The sequence below is a fragment of the Bombina bombina genome, chromosome 3, assembly GCF_027579735.1.
Source record: "Bombina bombina isolate aBomBom1 chromosome 3, aBomBom1.pri, whole genome shotgun sequence".
Taxonomy (NCBI): domain Eukaryota; kingdom Metazoa; phylum Chordata; class Amphibia; order Anura; family Bombinatoridae; genus Bombina; species Bombina bombina.
The window spans coordinates 83,446,826-83,469,953 of NC_069501.1; the positions used below are offsets into that span (position 1 = coordinate 83,446,826).

Sequence of the window (23,128 nt, forward strand, 5' to 3'; positions counted from 1 at the left end):
TGCTGCATGGAAGGACATTTTTACTATAAAACTGGTTCTCAGTGACGTGTTATAGTAGCTACATAGTATAAACTGGGTGGGAAATTGCCCCTATTGATTCATTATATGAAATAGCTGATTTTGCTGATTCAAGCCTCAATCTATTGTACTTAAAAACATGCCCATACAAATGGGCTGAACCTGCAGAAATAGCAGAGCACCTTATCTTATCTCTCTATATACATTAGCACCTCCTTACCTTTTCTGGTTTTACACAATGACCAATACTTAGAAACAAATGAAACTGTTACTACCTATATCTTCCACCCCCTACTGGGAACTTGATTGCTGTAAAGTATTTATATTTTCAGTACAGGTGGTGGTTCCAACAGACAAAAGCAACTTTTTAAATGATAAAATAAAGCTGAAGGATCTATTTGTAAACAATTTGATAGACTCCAGCACGTAAAACCGGTCATTGGCAACACATTAAAGGGTCATAAAACCCTATTTGTTTCTTCCATGATTCAGATATAATATGCACTTTTTAACAACTTTCCAATTCAATTCTATTATCAAATTTTCTTTGTTTTCTTGATATCCTTGGTGAAAAAGCAGGAAGGTAAGTTCAGGAGTGTGTGCCTGCCTGGAACACTATATGGCAGCAGTTTTGCAACAATGTCATACATTATTTCCTGTCATGTAGAGCTCCAGACATGTGCACGTTACCTATCTAGGTATCTCTTCAACAAAGAATAACACAATAGCAACACAAATTTGATAATAGAAATAAATTGAAAAGGTTTTTAATATTGTATTCTCTATCTGAATCATGAAAGAAACATATTGGGTTTCCTGTCCCTTTAAAGGGAAGACACAGTAGAAGTCATTTTTGTATAGAGCATACATTTTAAAGCAATTTTCAATTTCATCTCTATTATACATGTTGCTTCATTTTCATGTTATCCTTTGTTGAAGGAGCAGCAATATACTACTGGGAGCTAGATAAACACATCAGTAAGCCAATTACAAGAGGCATATTTGTGCATCCACCAATCAGCGGCTAGCTTCCAGCTCCTGAGTCTACCTAGGTATGCTTTTTTTATCAATGACACAAAGAGAGCGAAGCAAATTATATAATAGAAGAAGTAAATTGGAACGTTGTTTAAAATTGTACGCTCTATCTGAATCATGGGTTTCATATCTCTTTAAAGGGACACTAAACCCACATTTTTCTTTCATGATTTAGAGAATGCAAATTTAAGCAACTTTCTAATTTACTACTATTATCAATGTTTCTTTGTTCTCTTGTTATCTGTATTTGAAAAGGCTGCAATGTAAGCTTAGAAACCAGCCTATTTTTGTTCAGCACCTGGATACTGCTTGCTGATTGGTGGCTACATTTACCCACCAATCAGCAAGTGCTACCCTAGTGTTGAACCAAATATGGGCTGGCTCTTAAGCTTACATTCCTGTTTTTTCAAATAAAGATACCAAGAGAAGAAAGAAAAATTGATAATAGTAGTAAATTAGAAAGTTGCTTAAAATCACATTTTTGTATTTGAATCATGAAAGAAAAAATGTAGGTTTAGTGTCCCTATAACTAGCATTTCAGGCCTTAAATATTTGGGTACTAATATTGCTCCCGCAGCTTCATGAATGGAGCCCTATGTCTGAAAATCAAGACGATTTATAGTTTAATTAAACACAAGCATTTATACCACCTTTATCACCATGTTTATGTACAATAAATGTATTTTATTAACTATGCGAATTTAGACCTAGAGTATAATAATTAAATACATCCTAATGTACAGCTCACTGAATATTTCTTGAAGCACAACTTAAATTGCTTCCAATTAATCTCTGAAAATGTGTCCTTATAGGATACTTAAAGCAATTTTTGGAAACAGATATTGAAATGTCTGCAAAATAAATGCAAAACAAGACACTGCTATAATTACCTAACAGGTAGATTACGAGTTATGCACGCTGTAGGGAATTTAACGAACGCAACAAAATTTGCGTCATTTAACCCTCTATAGTGCAGCCATTACAAGTTTTGAAACAGCCGGCATGTGCGTGCGATATGGTGGTTTTAAGCTCCATACGGCACACAATTCAAGCGCTGTTTTGACGTGCTCGTGCACGCTTTCCCCATAGACATCCATGGGGAGAAGGTGTCAGAAAAAACCTAACACCTAAAGCGCAGAATGAAAAGCTCCGTAATGTAGCCCCATTGATGTCTATGGGGAAAAAAAGTTACATTTAAACCTAACACCCTTACATAAAGCTTAAGTCTAAATACCCCTAATATGCTGCCCCCGACATCGCAGACACCTAAAAAATGTTATTAACCCATAATCTGCTGCTCCCGATATCGCTGTCACCTAAGTAAATCTATTAACCCCTAATCTGCCACTCCCAATATCGCCGCCACTATACTAAAGTTAGAAACCCCTATACCCTCACACCCCAACATCGCCCACACTATAATAAATCTATTAACCCCTATTCTGCTGCTCCTCCTCATGATCACCGCAACTAAAGAAAACTATTAACCCCTAAACCTCTGGCCTCCCACATCACTACCACTAAATAAATCTATTAACCCCTAAACCGCCAGCCCCCCACATCGCAACAACCTTAATTAAACTATTAATCCCTAAACTTAACCCTAAACCTAACCCTAACTTTAACATAATTAAAATAGAGCTTAATTAAATTTACAATTATTAACTAACTACCCATTTAAAACTAGATACATACTTACCTGTGAAATAAAACATAAGCTAGCTACAATATAACTAATAGTTATATTGTAGCTAGCTTAGGTTTTATTTTTATTTGACAGGTAAGTTTGTATTTATTTTAACTAGGTAGACTAGTTAGTAAATAGTTATTAACTATTTACTAACTACCTAGTTAAAATAAATACAAACTTACCTGTCAAATAAAACCTAAGCTTTTACAAAAAATAAAAAAAACCTACCATTACAAAAAATAACAAACGAAATTATCCAAAATAATAAAAATCATTCCTATTCTAATACCCTTTTAAAAAAAATAAAAAACCCACCCCAAAATAAAAAAGCCTAATCTATAATAAACTACCAAGGGCCCTTAAAAGGGCCTTTGTGTGGGCCCTTAAAACGGCCTTTTGTAGGGCATTGCCCTAACGGTAACAGCAATTTTGCCACGAAACACCCCCTAACAGTATACAAACCCCCACCCCCCAAACCCAGAAAATAAAAATAAAGTAAAACCTAATCTACCCATTGCCATTAAAGGGCATTTGCATGGGCATTGCCCTTAAAATGGCATTTCGCTCCTTTTCCTGCCCTTAAAAGGGTATTCAGCTCTTTTATGAAATGCCCAAGCCCTAATCTAAAAATAAAAACCCACCCGAAACGAAAAAAATACATTACACAAAATAACAAACAAATTATAAAACATAATTCCTATTCTAATACCCATTTAAAAAAAAAAAACACAGCAAAATAAAAAACCTAATCTAGAATAAACTACCAATAGCCTTTAAAAGGGACTTTTGTAGGGCATTGCCCTAAGTTAAACAGCTCTTTTACCTAAAAAAAAAAATACAAAGTCCCACTAACATTACAACCCCCCCCCAACCCACAAAATAAAAATAAAACTATCTAAAAAAAATCTAAGCCAACCATTGCCCTGAAAAGGGCATTTGTATGGGCATTGCCCTTAAAGGGACAGTAAACCTTAAAAATAATGTTATATAATTCTGCACATAGTGCAGAATTATATAACATTATATTAGCCAAACTTTGTAAATCATAATATTCCCTTTTTATTTTGTAAAAATACCGCTGTTTTACAGACCCGCTCTCTGTACTCTGCTGAGCGGGTCTGTTGTTTTTACTGAGCGCATCGGGCCAGCTGTATAGTCACAGCCCGGCCCGACCGCGCCATTAGACACAGTGCAGCTCGCTCCCGCTCTGTCTAATTATTTATTTTTCTCCAAAATCTAAAAAAATTTTTTTTTCACAATTTAAAGCAGTAAAGAAAAAAAAACAATATGATTGCTCAGCCAGAATGCTGATTTTTCAGTTTTATAAATCCAGCCAATGTTACAGTATTAAAGGGTTTTATCACAATCCTTTTAGAAAAATGTATAAAATGATTTATCTTCAAAGCTCACAATAGACTTGGTGCTTTTCTGTTGAAAATAATTTGATTGGATTTTTTGTATTTTTTTTTAAGGATTGTGATTAACCCTTAATCAGCAACTGTATTGTGGATTATAGATAAGCGCCAGTTAAGGTAAATTCCATAATATTTCACATACAGGTCACATTTTAAAGGGATAGTCTAGATTATATATATATATATATATATATATATATATATATATATATATATATATATATTTATATTTAAATATTCCTTTAAATTTTAACAAGTGTCTTAGGCACTTGAGAGAATTGGGCACCCCCTAATTCAGACTATAGTCTTAAAAAATATAAGCATAAATTCTCTTACCATCTCCTTCCGACCTTCATCCTTTTCTTGAAGCTTTAAGTTAGCAGAGACCTAGGCAAATATTAGTGTTATGTTAGTAAACTGTACATTCAATAATCTCAAACAACCATTTATATATCTGATACCAGACACAATAATATATGAACCCTGGAAAATGTCTTCCAAGCATGTCCCATGGTAGAAATATTTATTGTACTAATTATTATGATCTGAAATGTTTCCATCTGACTAAAGGGTCAATTTATCAAGCTCCGTATGAAGGCTCCGTATGAAGGCTCCGTATGAAGGCTCGCCCGAAACAGAAGTTATAAAGCAGTGGTCTAAAGACCGCTGCTCCATAACATGTCCATCTGCTTTGAGGCCACCAACAGAAATCAACATGATCAAATAGGATCGGGTTGATTGATACCCCCGCTGGTGGCCGATTCTGCAGGGGGCGGGATTGCACCAGCAGTTCACAAGAACTGCTGGTGCAATGATAAATGCCGACAGTGTATGCTACACATCGCATCATGTCCGCTCGCACTTACATAAATATACCCCTAAGAGTAAGTGCGCTGATGGTCAAAGTTGATATAATAATTGATATAAGTCAAGCTTCAAAATAATAATAATAATAATAAACATCAAAGATAACCATTAATCAGAAAAGACTGGAGAAGGTTTCTGTCCCTTTATTAAAAATAACAAAAGCTGACTGCAATTTCTTGTTCTAAACTACAGAATATTTCATATTCATTTTTGCAACTATTTTTTTAAATTTAACATTCTAATATTCACTGTAAGTCTATGGGAATCAATATTCAAATGTAATATTTGATTATTATATTCAACAGGCATCTTCTAATTCATAAGAGGTGTCATAAAAACATATCCAAGCGTGGGTGATTTTGTTGCAATGTTTTCTAAGCTATTCCAATCCATTAGAAGAGGCACAATGTTAATATGTAAAACATTTTGAATTTCATATACAAGATACAAGAAAATATGATTAAACATTCAAAAACAAAACAAAAAGAATAAATAAAAAGTCTTTCAAGTATTTTTCAAGGTTATTTTTGGCAAAGGTTTCTTCAGACATTCACAGAAGCAAAATATAAGCTTCTACAGCAAAGGTAAAATATTGTGACTAAGTGTTTCCATATTGATGATGACTGCCTATTGTGCTTAAATGCCAGGGTTTTTAACTTACCCATTAATGGCCTAGATTACAAGTAGAGCGGTATTTAGCACTGCCACTCAAGCGCTAATACAGCTGAAAGTAAACTTTTCACATGAGCGGGTTAGAGCGCTTATTGCAAGTTGAAAGTAATTTTTTTTTTTTGCATGCAAGAGAAACCTGATGTGCACAAACTTCAGAACTATGGATTTCACCACTGTGTCACTCGCATGCTTACCCGACAGGAGTTACACCTATTGCTCTAACCCGAAGGTAGTTATGAATATTTTACATTCCAATGTTCTTTTATTTTAAATAAATAAATATATATATATATATATATATATATATATATATATATATATATATATATATATAAAACATGGAAGGGAACTGCACTCCAAGACCGGATCAGGTACACATCCTGTGACTCAGTAACATCCAGCCCTGGGTGCTAAATAGCACTCCAAAAAAGCTGTGATGTCACCAGAGCCACAGGCAGTTAACCCCAGTCCGGAATGGGTGCAAGAACCAAGGGAGATTACAAATAAAAAGTAATACAACACCTAGAAACACCCAGCACTCACCAGCTAGCTCACAGCTAAGATAAAATCACAACTGGAAAGGTTAGTCACCGCATCTGGCCAAATGGGAAAGCTCAGGCACCACGTCAAGGTCCTTTCCTTTGCCTGAGTCCCTAACACAGGCACACCATCATGCGAGCTCACAAAGCTAAACAAACTGAGAACAAAGAAGGGGTGCACAGGTGGCTGTAATCACCCATAGAAAATACAAAACATGGAAGGGAACTGCACTCCAAGACCGGATCAGGTACACATCCTGTGACTCAGTAACATCCAGCCCTGGGTGCTAAATAGCACTCCAAAAAAGCTGTGATGTCACCAGAGCCACAGGCAGTTAACCCCAGTCCGGAATGGGTGCAAGAACCAAGGGAGATTACAAATAAAAAGTAATACAACACATAGAAACACCCAGCACTCACCAGCTAGCTCACAGCTAAGATAAAATCACAACTGGAAAGGTTAGTCACTGCATCTGGCCAAATGGGAAAGCTCAGGCACCACGTCAAGGTCCTTTCCTTTGCCGTTAGGGACTCAGGCAAAGGAAAGGACCTTGACGTGGTGCCTGAGCTTTCCCATTTGGCCAGATGCAGTGACTAACCTTTCCAGTTGTGATTTTATCTTAGCTGTGAGCTAGCTGGTGAGTGCTGGGTGTTTCTATGTGTTGTATTACTTTTTATTTGTAATCTCCCTTGGTTCTTGCACCCATTCCGGACTGGGGTTAACTGCCTGTGGCTCTGGTGACATCACAGCTTTTTTGGAGTGCTATTTAGCACCCAGGGCTGGATGTTACTGAGTCACAGGATGTGTACCTGATCCGGTCTTGGAGTGCAGTTCCCTTCCATGTTTTGTATTTTCTATGGGTGATTACAGCCACCTGTGCACCCCTTCTTTGTTCTCAGTTTGTTTAGCTTTGTGAGCTCGCATGATGGTGTGCCTGTGTTAGGGACTCAGGCAAAGGAAAGGACCTTGACGTGGTGCCTGAGCTTTCCCATTTGGCCAGATGCGGTGACTAAACTTTCCAGTTGTGATTTTATCTTAGCTGTGAGCTAGCTGGTGAGTGCTGGGTGTTTCTATGTGTTATATATATATATATATAATGTATTTTGTAAAATATACTGTATATCTATACCTATATACAGTATAGACGAAGAAGGGACCTAATATGGTTGTGTACCTTCGAAACACGTAAGGATCCTTTACAGAACGGCTTTATACACCACACTCCCGAGTGACCTGTTATTACGGTGTGAAGGGATTTATTCTGCTACAAGCTGGTCTGGTTTCTATTGTCACTAATTACCTCATATGTATTGAGGGTTTAAATTGTAAGCAGCCTGTATTATTGGGGGGGTATACACAAGGGGTTAATAAACTTTACAGAATTACACTATGTTTTCCACGTTCTTCTTTTGCTCACATATCTGACGATCCGGTGACACAAGTGGAGAAGGAATCTACCATCCCCCAATAGGATCAAAGATAGGCAAACTGAAAGATTACTACCGCCCTCTGGATCAAGCTAGTGGAGGAAAGCAGACTTCGTAATCGCAGGGTTTCTTCATATGGTGCGGCTCTTACCTCATGAGATTGAGGTTGAAGAAAGTAATTAGAAACCCGGACGGGGACACAAGCTTCACTCCACCACATTTTATATTGGATGTTTGGTTTTTTATGATGAACTATTTGATCAAGATCACATCAGAATTCATCTTTACAGACTATTTATGAATATTTTCCACTTTCTCTATTAAAATTTGAAAATAATTAATTTTATTCTGCATATATATTTGGACATTTCCGTTTTAGTAACGCTTGTTTTTATATTGATTAAGAGTTGCATACTATGATCATGCTTTTTTACTGACTGCTCTTCAATTGACTATATTGGAGTTAGGGTGTTCAGGACCACAAGAGTGGGGTACTACAGCGTTGGTCATTTAGGAACATTCATAAGGTCATTCTTTTTTCCCTCCTCTTAACACTATTACCTCAGCTTTCCAAGTTGATTGCAGCATAGCTAGTATCTATGACATCTTCTACTTATTATTAACATATCTCTAAGGCATACACCACCTTTATTTTATTGGGTTTTTATCTTTGAGCGCTGCTCCATCTCTTTTTCTGTCATATATATATATATATATATATATATATATATATATATATAGGTAGATACAGATAGATATAGGAATATCTATTTAAAAATGCATAAAACATTGTCTCCTATGTGAAGAACATTGGAATGTAAAATATTTACTGTACATACACACTAAAACACATTATTAAATACTAAGGGCTAGAACAAGTGGTACGCTAACAGTTGCATGTGAGTGAGAAGAGGTTTATCACGGCTCACTGCACACATCAGAAATAGCGCGGTATTACAAGTTGAAAGTAAACGTGTTCACTTGAGCACTATTAAATTTAACATGCGGCAGGAAAGCGTGACCTCAGCGCTCTAGTTAACTTAAAAATTGCACAAAACATCAAAAATACATGTAAAAGTACAGTTACACTCATAATAACTGACAAAAGTTATTATAAAAAAAATAATTAATTAAAAAGTTATAAGGGCTCAAAGATATGAAGTCTCAGGTGTTTAACAAAGAGCTACATACCTATATATGTCTAAATATGTATATATATATATATATATATATATAGTCACGTGAAAAAGAAAGCACACCCTCTTTGAATTCTATGGTTTTACGTATCAGACATGCATATGTATGTATAAATACAATAAAACCTTTGCAGTTAAACACCTTGTCATATGCCATATACCTTTTAACTCTTATACCATTTTTAATCATATTTATGTGCACAATTTTTATTAGATATGATATGGAAATATAAGTGTTACACTTTATTTTAATGTATTTATGTTATGTTTAGTGCAACTTTTTTTAGCCCTAACCCTTTATGCAAGGTCTTCAGTTGCGCTAACCTGACTTTAGAGCGGCACTTGTAATCTAGCCCAATATCAGTTTAAAAAAAAAAAAGTTTTTAAAAGTCCCAACACTTTATTGAAGTTATATTAATGAGAAGTTGGTCATTACATTTATGTTCTGTAACATATTATTTTTATTGTCAAAAAAATGATTTCAGCTATATATTTATCAAGAAAAAAATGTGTTTGTTAATATGTAAAAAATGGTTAACATTGTGAGAACAGGCAAAAAATGCCACTTGGAACAAACCATTTTACCGTTTTACAGAAAAGTTCAATAAGTCTGGGAAAAACTTTTTGAAAAGTGATGTTTAAGTTGAAAAGTTGTAAAGCCAGTTGGGTTTTTTAATAGATTGGAAAAAGCTTAAATTTAAAATTCCAGTGGAAAACCAACTAAGCTTTTTGGTTGGAATTATGGAAGATATGTGAATATTGTAACGGTACCAACAGGATACCAAGGGTTAATACCAGATGAACAATGTCCTGAATAGGGAATCAGCAATTCACAACCCCAATCAGTTCCCCCCTCAAACATGAGACCAGGCTCCACATTCAAGGTAAAACAAAAGTGAACTTTATTAAGGGCCATGTGCCCAGTATTTATGCAGGTCAGACCCCAGATGGGGGGTTGAAAGAATGTTGTACATTAGATGGATGGAACACGCCCTTTGACATGATACAATAGAATGCCTTACTCAAGCTGATAACAACTTAAACACAAGACACACACTTGGCTTTTCTTATCACTGAGGCGTCTGCTCTCTAGATGTGATTGAACAATGGAATGTTTATCACTAACTTTAATGACAGTACACAATAGCTGAGGCTAGTAACCTTGTCTCTTAGAAAACAGCTTCTCAAAGCTACACAAGGTCAATTCTTTTAGTTCTGACCACAGGGTCTGTCACATAGCTCCCCCCTTGTGGAACACTCCGGCAGACCCGGCTTGACCCTTTGGCGGGTCAACCTGGGGATGACCGGACTAGGAGGTGGTAGGCATGTCAGTTTGCCGGGACAATCCATCTGTATTCCCGTTATGAGAGAGAATTCCTGTCCATACAAACAAGGGTTCAACTTCCTCAGTGCCCAGACTAGGGCTAAACAGTCCTTCAAAATCCCATCAGCTTCTTTACGAGTTTTCTGTACCTGCTCTTTACAGGTATCCACAATCCCTTCATGCTGACATAGGGTGCCCTTGAGTTGCTGCACCTCACTATGAGCCAGCGTCAGCTTCTCCTCAAGTGTTGCTAAGTTTGTCTTTAATATTTCATGTCCCACTCTCAAGCTGGTGTTTTCTGCAGTCTGTCGGTGCAGCTTGTCTAGCAGAGATTCACGTTCTAAACGTGCTTTTTCCTCTGCGCTCCTCTTCTCCTTCATCAGCGCATTGTAACGGGACTTCCACGTATCAATAGCGGATAGAGATTTACTGAGCTCAGCGTCCTGGGGCTTAGCAGCAGGTGGGTCAGTCTCTGCTGCACGGATCTGGGCACGGGTAGTCACAGGGTTAACATCAGCGGGACCCATAGGAGCGTAGGCAGAAACAAGGGGGGGCCAAGTTATTTCCAAGGAGAACATCAGCGGGTAAGTCCTTCATGACCCCCACATTCACAGGTCTAGCGCCCACTCCCCAATCCAAATGTACCCTGGCAACAGGTAGGCGGAACACAGCGCCCCCTGCTACCCTCACAGTCACAGTGTCTCCAGTGTGCTGTTTCTCAGACACCAAATTCTTTTGAAGCAAGGTCGTGGTAGCACCAGTATCCCGTAGACCACTGACATCCTTCCCATTCACTTTAACCAGTTGCCGGTTATTCCGGCGGGCAGCTTGCACAAGGTCTGCTTCATGTAGGATGCCCCAGCATTCTTGCGCCTCTACGTAGCGGGCCGCAGGCTGAGGATTACGTGGGATTCCGCCGGTGGGTCTTCTCCAGGACTGCGCTTTGTTCGCTGCGTTTAGGGGACACTCTGGTCTTTTGTGCCCTAGTTGCTTACATCCAAAGCACCGAATAGGTTGTGAGTAGCCCCGCGAATTGAACCGGGCTCTCTGAGGGTAGTTCGTGGCCGGAGGCCGTGTGGTATAGCGGTGCGCCGGGGTTTGGTAACTGGCAGCTGCTGGGGTGACTGGGGGTCTGTACTCCACTCTAGCAGGGGGCTTAGTGGTAGCAGTGTCCAGTTTGCGGGCATCCGTATACTCATCTGCCAAGCGAGCCGCTTCATGCAGGGTGGAGGGTTTACGGTCCCGAACCCACTCTCGAACTCCTGTGGGTAACTTGTCGAAGCAATGTTCCAACAGTAATAGCTGCAGCACCTCTTCCCCAGATACGGCTTGGCACCCTGCTATCCAGTGAGCTGCTGTGCGGTGCACCTTACATGCCCACTCAAGGTAGGAATCTCCAGCTAATTTAACAGTGTCTCTGAACCGTCTCCGGTATGCCTCCGGTGTAACCGCATACCTGGAGAGCAGAGCCTCTTTTACAGTATTATAATCCCCGACTTCCTCATCTGGAATGGCCCGAAAAGCCTCACTGGCCCGGCCGGATAATTTTCCGGATAATATCGTGACCCAGTCCTCTGCGGGTACCTTGTGTAGTGCACATTGCCTCTCAAAATCAGCAAGGTACCCATCAATCTCTCCTTCTGTTTCCAGGAAGTTTTTAAAAGCTGCAAAATTACCTTTTCTCTTTTCCACTGGGGTTGCTGTGACTTGGGCTGCTGCAGCGCTGCTTTGGCGAAGTAGGTTGGCCTCCACAGCTGCTATGACCCGGTCGAAAATTTTGGCAGATGGGTTGGGGCCATAATATGCTTGCTTCTTCCGGGGTTCTGTCTGATATGCTGGGCCCATTGGTTCCTTCTGTCCCTGGTACTCTTTCCATCTTAGTCAGTATTGTAATAATCCCCCTCTTCCTGAGGTTACTGGCTTGTGTAGTTGCTCTTCTAGGCGATAAGGTTCATTCCGTCGCTTGCCACCAATTGTAACGGTACCAACAGGATACCAAGGGTTAATACCAGATGAACAATGTCCTGAATAGGGAATCAGCAATTCACAACCCCAATCAGTTCCCCCCTCAAACATGAGACCAGGCTCCACATTCAAGGTAAAACAAAATTGAACTTTATTAAGGGCCATATGCCCAGTATTTATGCAGGTCAGACCCCAGATGGGGGGTTGAAACAATGTTGTACATTAGATGGAGGGAACACGCCCTTTGACATGATACAATAGAATGCCTTACTCAAGCTGATAACAACTTAAACACAAGACACACACTTGGCTTTTCTTATCACTGAGGCGTCTGCTCTCTAGATGTGATTGAACAATGGAATGTTTATCACTAACTTTAATGACAGTACACAATAGCTGAGGCTAGTAACCTTGTCTTTTAGAAAACAGCTTCTCAAAGCTACACAAGGTCAATTCTTTTAGTTCTGACCACAGGGTCTGTCAAAAATATCATGACTATCACAGAAAACAATTGTTCTATCAAATCAAATCAAATGTTCTGATATTTGCTCATCCCACGGGTAGAGAACACGCAGTTTAAAGAGACAGAGTTTATTGTAATGTTGAATCATTTTACAGGCAAGGGAAAAGTACTTGTAGGTAGCTGTCTACTTTGCCTAATGACAAAATTTGTAACCTGCTTATACAGCATTCAACTAATTAATAATTGGTTCATTTTGGATAGAGGGTTATAGATTACAAGTAATGCAACACCGACCTATTACTGTATATTATCATCTAAATCAGCCTCTCTCTCTCTCTCTCTGAGCACTGACAGTTTTGCTTTAGTTTATATGATGTATTTATTTAAAAGAAGCACTAACATTTCCTAATAGGGTCTCTAACCACAATATTAAATCTGCAAAATCCCCATCTACAGTCTTACAGCAGAATGCCACAGTCAGTTATCTTGATCTAATGTTATGGTTTGGGGTTGAGATTATTTTTTAATGTTACTGATTGGGGTTAGGGATTAGAGTTAGGGCTTGGGTTAACTCCATTAAATCCTGTATGTACAGGGAGTGCAGAATTATTAGGCAAATGAGTATTTTGACCACATCATCCTCTTTATGCATGTTGTCTTACTCCAAGCTGTATAGGCTCGAAAGCCTACTACCAATTAAGCATATTAGGTGATGTGCATCTCTGTAATTAGAAGGGGTGTGGTCTAATGACATCAACACCCTTTCCTTTGGCAAAATGGGTCAAAAGAAGGACTTGACAGGCTCAGAAAAGTCAAAAATAGTGAGATATCTTGCAGAGGGATGCAGCACTCTTAAAATTGCAAAACTTCTGAAGCGTGATCATCGAACAATCAAGCGTTTCATTCAAAATAGTCAACAGGGTCGCAAGAAGCGTGTGGAAAAACCAAGGCGCAAAATAACTGCCCATGAACTGAGAAAAGTCAAGCGTGCAGCTGCCAAGATGCCACTTGCCACCAGTTTGGCCATATTTCAGAGCTGCAACATCACTGGAGTGCCCAAAAGCACAAGGTGTGCAATACTCAGAGACATGGCCAAGGTAAGAAAGGCTGAAAGACGACCACCACTGAACAAGACACACAAGCTGAAACGTCAAGACTGGGCCAAGAAATATCTCAAGACTGATTTTTCTAAGGTTTTATGGACTGATGAAATGAGAGTGAGTCTTGATGGGCCAGATGGATGGGCCCGTGGCTGGATTGGTAAAGGGCAGAGAGCTCCAGTCCGACTCAGACGCCAGCAAGGTGGAGGTGGAGTACTGGTTTGGGCTGGTATCATCAAAGATGAGCTTGTGGGGCCTTTTCGGGTTGAGGATGGAGTCAAGCTCAACTCCCAGTCCTACTGCCAGTTTCTGGAAGACACCTTCTTCAAGCAGTGGTACAGGAAGAAGTCTGCATCCTTCAAGAAAAACATGATTTTCATGCAGGACAATGCTCCATCACACGCGTCCAAGTACTCCACAGCGTGGCTGGCAAGAAAGGGTATAAAAGAAGAAAATCTAATGACATGGCCTCCGTGTTCACCTGATCTGAACCCCATTGAGAACCTGTGGTCCATCATCAAATTGGAGATTTACAAGGAGGGAAAACAGTACACCTCTCTGAACAGTGTCTGGGAGGCTGTGGTTGCTGCTGCACGCAATGTTGATGGTGAACAGATCAAAACACTGACAGAATCCATGGATGGCAGGCTTTTGAGTGTCCTTGCAAAGAAAGGTGGCTATATTGGTCACTGATTTGTTTTTGTTTTGTTTTTGAATGTCAGAAATGTATATTTGTGAATGTTGAGATGTTATATTGGTTTCACTGGTAAAAATAAATAATTGAAATGGGTATATATTTGTTTTTTGTTAAGTTGCCTAATAATTATGCACAGTAATAGTCACCTACACACACAGATATCCCCCTAAAATAGCTATAACTAAAAACAAACTAAAAACTACTTCCAAAACTATTCAGCTTTGATATTAATGAGTTTTTTGGGTTCATTGAGAACATGGTTGTTGTTCAATAATAAAATTAATCCTCAAAAATACAACTTGCCTAATAATTCTGCACTCCCTGTATAGGCATATATATATGTATATACTGTATGTAAGTGTGTGTGTGTTTATAGGTATATATATATATATATATATATATATATATATATATATATATATATATATATATAATTGTCATTGCCATGTACTCACTTCCATCTTTATAATAACTGCCTGGGTGTTCCTTCCAAAAAATTAATTTTCCGTATTCATCAAATGTAGAGGCAATAACAGGATTTAAAATCAATTCTTTATTCTGAATCCATAAAAATTTACAGTATCAACTTTTCGGCTTTGTGTCAAGCCCCAGCAAAATACATATCACTCTGTTAAACAGATCAAGTATAGCTGCCAGTATACAGTATGCCAATATATATATATGTTGTCAGTATACAAATGTCTCAGGCTTTATTACCAACTTTTTGTTAATCCCCTGGTAGGATTTAAAGGGGTTAACCCAAGCCCCAACCCTAATCCATAACTCTAACCCCAATAAGTAACTTGAAAAACCAAACAAAAAACTGACTGTGACATTCTGCTGTAAGACTGTAGTTGGTATCTTGCATATTTAATACTGTGGCTAGAGACCCTATTAAGAAATTATATATATAAAACATTTACTTTCATTCTCCTCTAATAAAATGCATTTACCATCATGGCCTCCTGTACTGTAAGATGAGGTAACAGCATATCGTCTTGCATGATGTAACAAGATACTTTGCGGAAAGAGCGTAGGTCTCGAGGTTGTCCATTAATGTGAACCTCCCCCTTCATCCCTGTCTCTCTGAAATAAACATCAAATGAAGCAATTTAGTTATGGCGTCAAATCATTTGATAAGCACCTTATAGATTTAAGACATCATCAATGTCTCCTTTGAAATATTTGTGCACAGAAAGTGTACAAGAATGTCACTGTGTAATATGGTGCCAGCTTGCAATTCATTGTTTACTTTGAGATCTTGTTCTACACTGTTGAGTATGGGCAACCTGTATTAGAGAATTCCTCCGGACTAATGCAGAACAGTGGGAGTGCCAGTTTATGAATCCGGTGGCACAACATATTATTGGAGGCATGCCCATCCCAACAACTGGGGGCTAGCTGAGCACATAAGGTGAGCCAATGACAAAAGGCATACATGTGCAGCCACCAATCAGTAACTAGCTCCCATTGCTAATCCTAAACCAACCAATGTATGATTTTCAGCAAAGGATACTAAGAAAAGAGATTAATGTTTATCATTACATGCTCTATCTGAATAATGACAGAAATAGTTTGGGTTTCATAGCAATTTAACACTCAAGTAGTACATGCATTACAGTGCAAACAATTTAGAGTGAAATATCCCTTTAATAGCTATGATAAAATGCTAGTTAAATACACAAATAATTTTGGTAGTAGCTAGCCTGAAAATGAAACAAGATAGCAAAGAGCTGAATCAGTCTGAATCTGGCTAGTGATTAAACATACAAGCTTTAGAATGTCTAAGTAACCTGCTGAAATCATTTCTTATCCCTGAGCAAGTTATCTGCTGACAGCTTAAAGGGACAGTCTACAATAGAATTGTTATTGTTTTAAAAGACAGATAATCCCTTTATCACCCATCCCCCAGTTTTGCATAACCAAGACTGTTGTATTAATATTCTTTTTACCTCTGTGATTACCTTGTATCTAAGAACCTTCTGACAGCCCCCTGATCACATGACTGTGACTATATAAAATCTATTGAGTTGCATTTAGCATTGTGTTGTGCTAACTCTTAAATAACTCCCTGTGCCTTAACACAGTGTAATCTATATGGCCCACAGTCTCTTGTTGTCAAAAGCAATTTAAAAAACATGTGATAAGAGGCAGCCCTCAGGGGCTTAGAAATTAGCATATGAGCCTGCCTAGGTTTAGTTTCAACTAAGAATAACAAGAGAACAAAGCAAATTTTATAATAAAAGTAAATGGGAAAGTTGATTAAAATTACAAGTCCTATCTGAATAATGAAAGCTTAATTTTGACTAGACTGTCCCTTTAAATCTGAAAATGTCTCTTAAAAAGGTGTTTAGTTCTATTAGTTGTTGTAGATTCTTCCTCATTTCTATAAAACATTAGTGAGTCAGAGTACTTCAGTCACACATGTGTAAATGCACTGTGAGCTTAAAGGGACATGAGACCCACATTTTTTCTTTCATGATTTAGAAAGAGAATGCAATTTTAAACATCTTTCTAATTTACTTCTATTATCTAATTTGTTTTATTCTCTTGATATTCTTTGCTGAAAAGCATATCTAGATATGCTCAGTAGCTGCTGATTGGTTGCTGCACATAGAAGCCTTGTGTGATTGGCTCACCCATGTGCATTGCTTTTTCTTCAACTAAGGATATCTAAAAAATGAAGCAAAATAAATAATAGAAGTAAATTGTAATGTTGTTTAAAGTTCTATTCTCTATCTGAATCATGAAAGAAAGATTTTGGGTTTAGTGGCCCTTTAAGACTGCTAATTTAAAGGGACAGGAAAGTCAAAATTAAACTTGCAGTATTCAGATAGGGCATGTAATTTTAAGACACTTTTAAATTCACTTATATTTTCAAATGTGCTTTGTTCTCTTAGTATCCCTTGTTGAAAATGAATACACACATATCCTACACTGGTGGGAGCTAGCTGCTGATTGGTGCCTGCACACATTTGTCTCTTGTTATTGGCTAACTAGAAGAGTTCAGCTAGCTGCCAGTAGTGCAATGCTGTTTCTTCGGAAATGAATATCAAGAGAAAGAAGCAAATTTGATAATATAAGTAAATTAAAAAGTTGTTTGTAATTGTATGTTCTATCTTAATCATGTAAGAAAATGTTGGGGTTTCCTGTCCCTTTAAATATTTTGGATTAATTAAAAGTGGTGATTTTTCTTAACTTATTGGCTGCCAAGAATACTACAGTCCAGTAAACTAGCTTTGACTCATTTAAGTGAAATTAAACACTAAATAAATTTTATTAGCATATGCATATAAGCATACTGGGCTTTTTCTGATCATGGGTGCCACCATTTTGAATCTAGCTGTCACTGCATTCCAGTATGATTCTATACACCATACTTTTTCAGATTTCCCTGCAGTCCCAATATGAGAGGGACAGTCTCTAATTCTGGGCTCTGACTAGGGTTGCCACCTGTCCCTTAAAATACAGGACACTTATAAGTTACACATGCTGCAGGGTGTGCATGGAGGAATATGAATAGTGCTGTCCAGAAACACAATACATGTTTCTCCCTACGCACCCTGCAGCATGTGTAACTCATAAGTGTCCAGGAAAACAGGGCCACAATGGCAAACCTATCTGTCCCTATCTGAGACAGCCATATGTCCGTTCAGTGTCCGGGCTGCTTACACATTGGTGCCCCCTCACTACCACTAATCACCAGGACTCCCCCAGGGACCCTCCAGAGATGGGTAAGTACCCCAGAGGGGCTATTAAATTTGATGCAAGGACTGAGATTTAAATAAATAAATACTTGTTTTTAAACACGTATTTTCTAAAAATAAAAAAGAGGGTATGGGACTGTTGTCTCCTTATTCACCTACCACCATAACTTAGATGGTGAGGAGTCACAGGTAGGTCACTGACAATGTCAACTGGGTCTGGGAATTCCATGCTGAATCCATCTGGAGGCAGCCATATGAGAGCTCAACAGTCAACACTGTGTGACATTGCACAATATTGCACTTATAAGACACACTGAGAAAAAAAAAACACCAGGCAAACTCCCACTATTACAGACACTGCCACTCTTCCCACGCATTAGCATATCCCCAGAAACTCTCTGCTCTTAGTTTACATACAATCAGTGATCACCAATAGTAGTTGTGTCCACAGTCCCATAGTCTTCTGCACTAAAGTAAGTCATTTATATTTTGTTAAACCGTTACCGGACTGAGTGTCCGGTCATGGTCAGGTGTTCAATGACAGGCAGCTTGCCCTGCTGTCAGACAGGACAGAGAGTGGGAGCCGGAGGAACTTACCACTCTCTGATGCGCAGATCTGTGGGGGTCTGGCTGGGGATACAGGTGCAGGTGCACAGCACTGTTTTGAGAGGATGATGCTGTCAGCCTGTCCGGACCGCTGGGACTGGGACCAACTCTAATTAGCTCTGCCTCTGACAGTGACTGCAGCCACGGGAAAAAGGAAACTACTTCCTCCCGCGCTAACTGTCTGACAGTGTCTGCCTCTGACTTCTTCCATCGCGTGCCCGCGTCCCAATTTAATTTGCAATCACTCAGTTAGCTCTTGCTTGCTCAGTCTGTGCACCAGTTAGTCAGACCGGCCGGCAATAAAAAGGATTTCAGTCAGGTTAAGAGTAAAGTACCGCTAACTGGCACTACCTCTAACTTTAGCAGCGCTCTTGCTGGGGCACAACACTTTACTTTTTAACAAAAATAAAAATAAAAAAATTTAAAATTTTGTAAAACTGCTCCCCACTGCTCCCTATTGCGCCCCGGGCTACTGCCCAGTCTGCCCGCCCCTAGAAACGGCCCTGCCAGTGCTGGCATGTTTGTACATGTGCATCAACTCTCATTTATATTAGGGTTGCCACCTCAGCTATTTTTTCCTAAACACTTATGAGTTACACATGCTGCAGGGTGTGCAGTGGGCAATATGCACTGCACACCTAAACAGCACACAAATAGTGACCCTGGACAGCATTATTCATGTTCCTCCCTGCACAACTTGCAGCATGTGTAACTCATAAGTGTCGATGAAGACATGGCTGGACTTTATATACCTGCAGTGAAACCTAGGTTCCAAAATAGCAGCACACATAATTAGAAGGAGGTGCATGTATTAAGTTAATGTCCCTTTAAGCATCTTACATGAGTTCTGACCACATCCTCCATCAGTTTCCATAGCCCCAAATGACCCATTACACACTGCCCTCAGCATACACAAAAATGATCATTTGCACCCTAATCTGTAAACTGTAGAAGATTCACAGATTCTAGGTCACCAAATTATCGGCCCATAGTATAAGCTCGCATCTCTGATATCTACACCTAACACGCTCTATGCATGTTAAAGGGATGTTAGGTCTCAATTGAACTTTGATGAACATGCAATACAACTTTCCAATTGCTTATTTCATGTAAGTTGCTTGGTTCACTTTGTATCCTTTGTTGAAAAGCATACCTAGGTAGGCTCAGGAGCAGCAATGCACTACTGGGAGCAAGCTGCTGATTAGTAGCTGCACACCTGATTTGTTCAGCTTTCTCCCAGTAATGTGTTGCTGCTCCTTCAACAAAGGATACCAAGAAATGAAATCAAGCAAATTTGATAACAGAAGAAAAACTGGAAATTGGGTTTCATGTCCCTTTAATGCAGTCGCCAAGCTCCTAGTAAATTAGTAAATATACTTTCATCTAGAGTTGCCACCTCGGCCATGTTTTCCTGGACACTTATGAGTTACACGTGCTGCAGGGTGTGCAGGGAGGAACATGGATACTGCTGTCCTGGGTCACTATTTGTGTGGTGTCCAGGTGTGCAATGCATGTTCCCCTCTGCACACCCTGCAGCATGTGTAACTCATATGTATCTACCTTCATCACATTTCTGCACATACAAAAAATTATAACAAATACTAAACGAATTAGATGCAAATTAAACTTGTTATTTCAGTTCCTACCAGAGAGCAATTGTAGTGAAGAGTTTACTTCCTGTCAATATGTGAAACAAACAGGCAAAGTCAGGCACTTTTTACGATTATCTTTTTTCCCCAATCAAATGCGTTTTCTTTAGATACTTTGATCATTGGCTCACACAATTCTTCAGACCCCATGACTTGTTCAGCTTTTCGTCGTACTAATTAAAACTAGTAGGTAGGAGCTTGTGTGTACTGTAGCAGTATTTAGCAATATATGTGTATAAAGGGGTTTTATTGCTGTTCTTAAAGGGACAGTCAATTCAAAATTATTCAGATAGGGCATGCAAGTTTATTAAAAAGAAATCCAAATTACTTTTATCATAAAATTTGCTTTGTTCTCTTGGTTTTCTTTGTTGGAAGCTAAACATAGGTAGGCTCATAAACTGATTTCTAAGCTGTTGAAGTCCACTTCTTATCTCAGTGCATTTTGAAGAGTTTTCACCGATATAGTGCTACTTCATGTGTGCCATATACTGTAGATAGCACTGTGCTTACTCCCGTGGAGTTATTTATGAGTTAGCACTGACTGGCTGAAATGCAAGTCTGTCAAAAAAAAACTGAGATAAGGGGGCAGTCTGATGAGGCTTAGATACAAGGTAATCAAAGAGTTAAAAAGTGTATTAATATAATAGTGTTAGTTATGCAAAACTGGGGAATGGGTAATAAAGGGATTATCTATCTTTCTAAACAATAAACATTTAAGTAGACTGTCCCTTTAAGCTTTAAGATGTAAAGAGCATGGTGGTTTTGGGATATGGTATCCACACCCTAAAGTTTTAAATGGACATCAAACACCTCCCATTTTTATGTAAAAATTGTGTTTGTCACACGCACCAAAGGCCAAAAAGCAAAATCTGTAACCTAGGTTGTTTTCAAATCAATAGCTGGTTTAGGCAATTTGAAACATTTTGAAACTATTTGAATACTAAAGCATTTGGTTTATTTATTATTAGTGTTAAACCACAATGCTTAAACGGGCTGTGTTGTAAAAAAAGGGAAATCCCTATGAAATTTATGAGTAACCTGTAAGTACCAATTAAGATAAATTTAAAGGGACGTGAAGCTCTAAATGTTTCTTTCATGATGAAGATAAACCATATAACTTTAAAATAGGTTTCCAATTTACTCCTGTCAGGAGTGCACGTATATCTGGAGAGCTATAAGGTAGAGGCTTGGCAAGAATGCTTTTGAACACTAGATGGCAGCAGTGTTTGAACCATATATAACATTGTTCCAAGCATTCTTCAAATCTATGGTCATATAAGTGCACTAGACACATTTACGCACCTATACCTACCCACCTGCTTTTTAATAAAGGATACTAAAGAACAATGTAAATTTGATAATATATTTGGAAGGTTTTTGTTTTTTTTTGTAAATTGTACACACTGTCTAAATCATGAAAGAAAAATTTGGGGATTTATCTCCCTTTAAATGCAAGTAAAACTATTTATTTCATTTACCTTGCATTTTACTTACTTAATACATATTTTGATATTGTTTTCTATCTTATCTTTGAGTTTTTTTGGAAAAAAATGAATCGTCACATCAGTTAAAGGGACATCAAAGTGGCAAAATGAAAAAGCTCTAATGCATTAGAGCATTTTATAACTGCCCTAGTGCTTGCATATGACAGTGTTAAACACATAGCTAAAGTCAGCTCCAAAGCAGTAATGCACTACTAGAAGCTGTCTTATCACACCTAGTGCCAATGGCAAGAGACATATAAGTGCAGCCACCAATCACAAGCTAGCTCTCAGTGGTGCATTGGTGCTCATGAACCTACCTATATATGCTTTTAAACGAAGCACAGTAAGAGAATGATAACAGAGGATAATAGACATAAACTTGAAAAGTCTCTTAAAATGGAATGTTCTATCTGAACCATGAAAGTTTACTTTTAGTTTCACGTCCCTTTAAGAAGCTGCCAGCTCATTTAGGCTAGTTTTGGGTGCACTTAGTTTTGGATTTTCAGTGTTTAGTAGCTGTTTCAATATCTTTTTTTTTTCTCTCTCTCTCTAATATAGTTGCACAACTTTATACATATAATAAAAATCACCAACCTGTATCCTGCTAGGATATTCATAAGGGTGGACTTTCCTGCCCCAGATGGTCCCATGATTGCAACAAGTTCCCCACAGCTGAACCTTCCAGAGATTCCCTTCAACAAAGTCTTGTACCCTGGATGATAAAACCACAAACTATTTAATAAACATTTTACAACACAAGTGGAAAAAACAACTGAGTTAAAAGTGATCCACTGATTTCTACAGTACTAAACACATCTGTAAGACCTTCGCTAATAATGGTAACGGATCAACTTTTGTTTTATTGGTAAAAAGTAACAAACATTACTGCACAAAATAAATCATATGACTGATATTGAGCTTTATTCCAACCAATCTGAGTTCTCTTGAGTGCATTGTATGGGTCTTGACAGGGTTTTTGCATTTGTATATCATTTGCATAGCTCTAAAGATTTCCTAGAGACTTCCCTGGACAGGAAAGTGATGGGGACTTGTGGGCAGAGTTTCAGCAGTGTTTTGTGGGTGGAGCTTATGCAGATCAGGGGTGCAGTGGGTGGGAGTTTGTTGATGGGTGTCATCTTAAATGTCATGGTCGGAGCAGGCACATTTGCCCTGATTGGGGAAGCTGCAAGAGGGACAGGGGTAGACCTTGCAACCTGTGATAATCCCTCAATCTCCTGAATGGTTGGGAGGTCTAATGATTGCACTTTATCTG

The 23,128-nt window shown here is 38.5% G+C and overlaps 1 protein-coding gene across 2 annotated transcripts in view; it reads right to left on the reverse strand.

Moving 5' to 3' along the window:
- Positions 1-23,128, reverse strand: part of ABCG1 (ATP binding cassette subfamily G member 1) — a 142,841-nt gene that overhangs the window by 25,803 nt on the left and 93,910 nt on the right. For both annotated transcript variants that reach the window (XM_053704537.1, XM_053704536.1), the window contains exons 3-5: positions 22,450-22,567; positions 15,363-15,495; positions 4,495-4,545 (exon numbers count right to left, since the gene is read on the reverse strand). In XM_053704537.1, coding sequence (XP_053560512.1) covers positions 4,495-4,545; positions 15,363-15,495; positions 22,450-22,567 — 302 coding nt within the window. The remainder of the gene's footprint in view (positions 1-4,494; positions 4,546-15,362; positions 15,496-22,449; positions 22,568-23,128) is intronic.